Source organism: Triticum dicoccoides, chromosome 7B, assembly GCF_002162155.2.
Source record: "Triticum dicoccoides isolate Atlit2015 ecotype Zavitan chromosome 7B, WEW_v2.0, whole genome shotgun sequence".
Lineage (NCBI taxonomy): Eukaryota > Viridiplantae > Streptophyta > Magnoliopsida > Poales > Poaceae > Triticum > Triticum dicoccoides.
This window is the reverse complement of record NC_041393.1, coordinates 634,495,421-634,501,170: the sequence shown is the minus strand read 5'-3', so window position 1 is coordinate 634,501,170 and position 5,750 is coordinate 634,495,421. Positions and strand designations below refer to the sequence as shown.

General features: G+C 52.1%; 1 protein-coding gene across 1 annotated transcript; it reads right to left on the bottom strand.

Annotated features, from left to right (window-relative positions):
- Positions 1 to 4,150: 4,150 nt before the first annotated feature.
- Positions 4,151 to 5,328, bottom strand: LOC119340938 (TLC domain-containing protein At5g14285-like). The gene has a single exon (XM_037612833.1). The coding sequence runs from the start codon at positions 5,172 to 5,174 to the stop codon at positions 4,416 to 4,418; it is 759 nt and encodes a 252-aa protein (XP_037468730.1). The 5' UTR covers positions 5,175 to 5,328; the 3' UTR covers positions 4,151 to 4,415.
- Between the last annotated feature and the right edge of the window lie 422 nt (positions 5,329 to 5,750).

Here is a 5,750-nt window from a genome sequence, read left to right as displayed (position 1 = left end):
CCGCCTTCTCAGGCCCCTCATCCTCTCCAGATGGGGTGGCCCCTTCTTCTTCTTCCTCTCCTTCGGGGGAGGAGTGTGCCTCGTCGTCTTCGGACGAGGCTTCCGGTACAACCTTACGCCGGAGACCCTTCCTGGTCCCCGGGGACTTCTTTTCGGCCTTCTTCTCCGGTGCCTTGTAGGGCGCCGGGACTAGCATCTTCGTCAGGAGAGCATCCGCTGGGCCTTCTGGCAGCGGAGCCGGACAGTCAATCTGCTCCGCTGTCTCCACATAATCCTGATCAAATATGCACAATTACTTAAGACTCCCCCATGAATATATTGGGAAGAACCGAATCCGGTGGTAGTCAGAAAACTCACCGGACGGGGGGGGGGCGGCATGAAGTCCGCGGTCCTCGGATGTGGGGGAGGTACTTCGGAGGCCTTGAACAGCACCTTCCATGCGCCTTTGTGCGTCATGTCGTAGAGCTTTCGAAGCGTCTGGTGTTCAGCCGGGACGAACTCCCACAGATTGAATGCCCGCCTTTGGCATAGAAGAATCCGGCGAACGAGCATGACCTGGATTACGTTGACAAGCTTGATGTTCTTGTCCTTCATGCTCTTAATGCAGTTTTGGAGTCCGGTCAGCTCCGTAGGTTCGCCCCAGGCCAGGCCCTTCTTTTCCCAGGAGGTGAGCCGCAATGGGGTTCCGGATCCGAACTCGGGGGCCGCCGCCCAGTTGGCACCGCGCGGCTCGGTGATGTAGAACCACCCCAACTGCCACCCTTTCACGGTCTCCGCAAAGGAGCCGTCAAGCCAGGTGACGTTGGGCATCTTGCCCACCATGGCCCCTCCGCACTCCGCTTGCTGGCCGCTCACGATCTTCGGCTTCACGCAGAAGATTTGTAGCCACAAGCCAAAGTGAGGCTTGATGCGGAGGAAGGCCTCACACACGACGATAAACGCTGAGATGTTGAGGACGAAATTTGGGGCTAAATCGTGGAAATCTAGCCCGTAGTAGAACATGAGCCCACAGACGAAGGGATGAAGTGGAAATCCCAGTCCACGGATGAAGTGGGCGATAACATGACCCTCTCGTGAGGTTCCGGGGTTGGAATGGCCTGCCCTTTGTCCGATAGACGGTGCGCGATGTGTGCGTCCAAGTATCCAGTCGCCCGAAGATTCGCGATATGCTTCTCTTTCACGATGGAGGCCACCCACTTGCCTCCTGCTCCGGACATGTTTAGCTGCGCGGAGAAGACTTGGGCTTGGGCGCTGGAGCTCGAGGGGGTAAGAGTGGGCAAAGGAGGAAGAAGGCGTGGGTAAAAATGGGGAACTCTTATCCCTTTATAGAGGCGACGAAAGCGGTGCGCCTCCCCACTTGCCCGTTGGGAATCGCTTACTTCCCAAGCATCACGATTGATGGCGTGATGGGATTACCCATACCCGTATTGATGAGAATCCCGTAATAAGGGGACACGATCTCTTCTTTGACAAGATGTGTCAAGGAAACCGCCTCGCAATATGCGCTGTGGCTGGTTGTGGAAAAACGGTTCGAATAATGACCCGACAGTAATGACACGTCACGTTGTCTAAAAGAGTTGTCAGCAGATTGCATTTGAAATATCATCCTCTCTACGGTGGTATGTAAAGATCATTTTGCGGATCCGGACACGGTTTAAGTGTTCGATAATTACTTTGGAGTATTCGGAGATGGAACCCACCTTGCAATCCCGAAGACAAGACTGCGCGCCGGACTCATCGTCATTGAAGCCTGGTTCAGGGGCTACTGAGGGAGTCCTGGATTAGGGGGTATCCGGACAGCCGCACTATATACATCGTCCGGACTATTGGAGCATGAAGATACAAGACTCAAGACTCTGTCCCGTGTCCGGATGGGACTCTCCTTTGCGTGGAAGACAAGCTTGGCGATCCGGATATTATATTTCCTTCCTTGTAACCGACTCCATGTAAACCCTAGCCCTCTTCGGTGTCTATATAAACCAGAGAGGTTGGTCCTTAGAAGGCCGACCACAATTACAATCATAATCATCATAGGCTAGCTTCTAGGGTTTAGCCTCTACGATCTCGTGGTAGATCTACTCTTGTACTACTCATATCGTCAATATTAATCAAGCAGGAAGTAGGGTTTTACCTCCATCGAGAGGGCCGGAACCTGGGTAAACATTGTGTCCCTTGCTTCCTGTTACCATCAGCTTAAGACGCACAGAGCGGGACCCCCTACCCGAGATCCGCCGGTTTTGACACCGACGCCGGCCATCGCGCGAGTCGCGGTGGCCCGAGTCATCACGGCGCTCCGGAGCACGCGAACGGTTCCTGAAGAAACGGTCCCTCCAGGAAGAGGGGTGATCATCGCGGCCACGGCGCCCGCGGTCGCGGTCGTCATCATGCCGGTCTCTGTCTTGGTCGTCCTCCCGGCGGCGCACAGCCACCTCAGACGTTTCTCGTGTTCTTGACTCGCCATCGATGACCCCCAGGGTGATGGAGAACGGGTGCGAGGAGCGGGGGCGCCGAGGGATGTTGTCGTTGATGTCCGGAGTGAAATCTTCCACCAGGTCAAGGTGCACGAGAACGTGTCGCTTGAAACCGCGCCGGCCAACCACAGCACTTGGCCCGCTGCTGTAGCCGGCCGTTCATGTGTGTGGGTTGCTGGCATGCGTGCCTTTGGATAACTTTGCTATTTGTGCAATGGTTTGAACTTGCGTTGAACTTGTGGTTTATTGTTTGCTCTGGATTTTGGCATATGACTTTATTCATAAAGTCAAGCCCTGGCCTTTCTTTAAGAAAAGGATCACCTCAACATGCAACCCTGTATGGAAAAAGGCCCACCAAAACATGCAATGATGCATTAAAATATGCTTTCTATTTTATTCAAAAACTTATCTTCAATAAATATCTCATAACTGTACAATAATAATATTCAGTGAAGCATATGTATTTTTGGTTTTGATTCTAATGTTTAACTTAAATATTCACGTTCCATACAACCAAATCTCATTAAAATTTATTCCAACCAATTCCGCGGCAACATGCGGAGTATCATCAAGTTCTTAAAATTTTGTGCATTTTCAATAGTTGTTTGCTCTTCAAAAAGAATGTTCATAAATTCAGAAAATATTTACGTCTTCCAAAAAAATGTTCTCTTTTCCCAAAAATATTAAAATTTTAAAAAATTGTTTGCATTTTTATAAAAATCGCGTTTAAAAAATGTTCACAATTTTAAAAATATTCTCATTTTTGAAAAAAATGCTTGTTCACAAAAAAAATCATAATGTTTTCTTATGTTTCGGAAAATACCGAAAAAACAAAATGCTATTTTAGGCAAGCCATTATTGCACTAATGGGTCAGCCCAATCAAGGTGTGCCCTGTGCGTTGGACTCGTATTGGATGCAAAGCGCGTCATAAAGGAGGCCCCCTCCGCGCCAGTACCTGTGGCGGTATAATGGCCACTTGCTTCGTTTTTTTTTTTGCGGAGTCACCACTTGCTTCGTTGTGCGCCATAACACCTTCTCTCACTGAACTAAAAAGAAGCTGCCACCGCACGCCACCATTGTCTATTGCGACCACATGAGCACCATACAAATGTCTAGCAACCCGGTGCAACACTAGCTCACCAAGCGTGTCGTGATCGATCTCCACTTCATGTCTGCACACGACGACCTCGCTGAAGTCCTTATCCTCGATGTCCAATGGCATCACAGTTTGCTGACATCTTCACCAAAGAGCTCCCAACGAGTGTGCTCGACGATTTTTGTCGCCCTACCTACAACATTCGCAAGCACCATGTGTTGACTGTGGGGGTTGTTGGTAACCCGTTATGAGATCACGCTTGGTAGGCCAACCTCAAGGACCGGTTCCCATGGTGTACCTAGCAATTGCACGCCGACACTCCCACTCGCGCGCCGATCGGCACTCCTCTCAAGTGTATGTAAACCTAACTCCTGTTATCCGAGATCGGCTAAATCAAACGTACTAAAACCAAGTTACAAATCCCCAAATCAAGTACACCAATAACCATGAACATCGTATTTTTTTTAGCAATCCTAGTGAACGCTCTTGGGACCGTTAGATCTTGATCGAACGCACGAGAGTACTCTGCGCAGCTTGGCGCATTTCTGTCATTTCTTTTACAACATGACAATTTTCGCTTTAGAGGATGGCAAATCTCCTACAACAGGAGCCGGATCCCCTGACGTACGGCCCCCTGCCGTTGGACCGCTGACGGGTGGGTCCGGGCCCACACGTCAGTGTGTGGGCCGTACGTCAGACGAGCCGCGTCCCCTACAACAACATGGCAAACTTATCTGTTTTCACATGAGAATTACGACGTGAAACCTTAAAATCTTACATGAATTTTTTAACATTTCAGCAAACCAAACACCCTATGAGCGAGAAAATCATTAACTTAAGGAGCCCATCATTGTTCCTTCTTGCTGCTCACCATCCTTTGTCTGAAGTAGGCGAACCACAGGTTACCCACCCACAGCACGCTCAGGAGTATCGCGGACCCAATCACCACGCTCCACGACGCCCACGCCCACGTCGGCAAAGCACCATCGCCGGCTCCGGCGGCGTAGAATCTCACCATCCTCACGAACCAGACCGGCCCGAGGACCGCCCTCATGGCCGTGTAAGCCGCGTAGAACGGGAGCGACAGGGCGACGTGCGCCCTGGCGGCCAGCGGCGAGCCGGCGCGTCGCATGCCGGCCAGCGTCCACAGGTTCTGCGCTAGGCTGGTGGCCTCGGCGAGCACCTCCAGGGCGAGCAGCCCGTAGGCTCCGCGACGCACGGCGGCGCGGCAGGTGGCGAAGACGTAGAGCGTGGCGAGGTGGTGCGCCACGAAGAGGGCCTCGTGGGGCAGGAAGACGAGGTAGTGGAGGAGGTCTACGGCGAAGTAGGCCGTGCTGAAGTCAAGGACGAGGTCGTCGGCAGGCGTGTTGGGCGCCGCGAGGTCGCCGGCCCCCGGGCTGGACAGCACGGCGCGCAGGGCGAGCAGCGTCGCCGGCGTGCCGTGGAAGAGCGAGGTGAGGCAGCTGGACGCGTCCGGCCGCTGCTGCGGGCTCCAGCGCCGGAACACCACGAAGTAGCCGAGGAGGTAGACGGCCGCGAACATCGCAAGGAAAGGCGGGAACATGGAGGACGCCGTCGTGGACGAAGCATCATACTCCATTCCCATTGTTGATCGGTGCAGCTGAAGCTCGCTGGAGAAAGATATATAGAATGATGAAATATAGAATTATCGACACAGAGCAGAACCGGAGGGTGTAGGAACTCTGTTGCTTGCTTGGATGGGTTAGATTGTGAATTTGTCATTCTGTTCTGTGGTTGGCTTGGGTGAGAGGTGATGAGCCGTCGCCCTCTGACCTGACTTGGCATATTCTTCTTTGTATTTGGGCGTCTGAGACCAGCGTAATTAAGCATATTCTCTGGATGCAGATGGAAGTCCGTGGAGGACTCTACTCGGGTCGATCGGGACGGATCAATATCTGATTGGCTTCAGTTCAAGAATTCAAAATCAGAGGACGAGACTTCAGGGTGTTTCCAAAGACACGTACGGGTTGAAAGAAACAGATGCTATAAGTATAATAACACGAATGGAGCTGACCAATTCCGGAACGTACCGTTGAGTTTTGTGCTGAATATAGTACGAGCAATGCTACATCTAGGGAAATCATTACGTAAGCTTACGAACAAATCTGACGTGGGGGTATTTGATTGGACTAAAGGGGAAGGGTGAGGCCCACCCCACCTG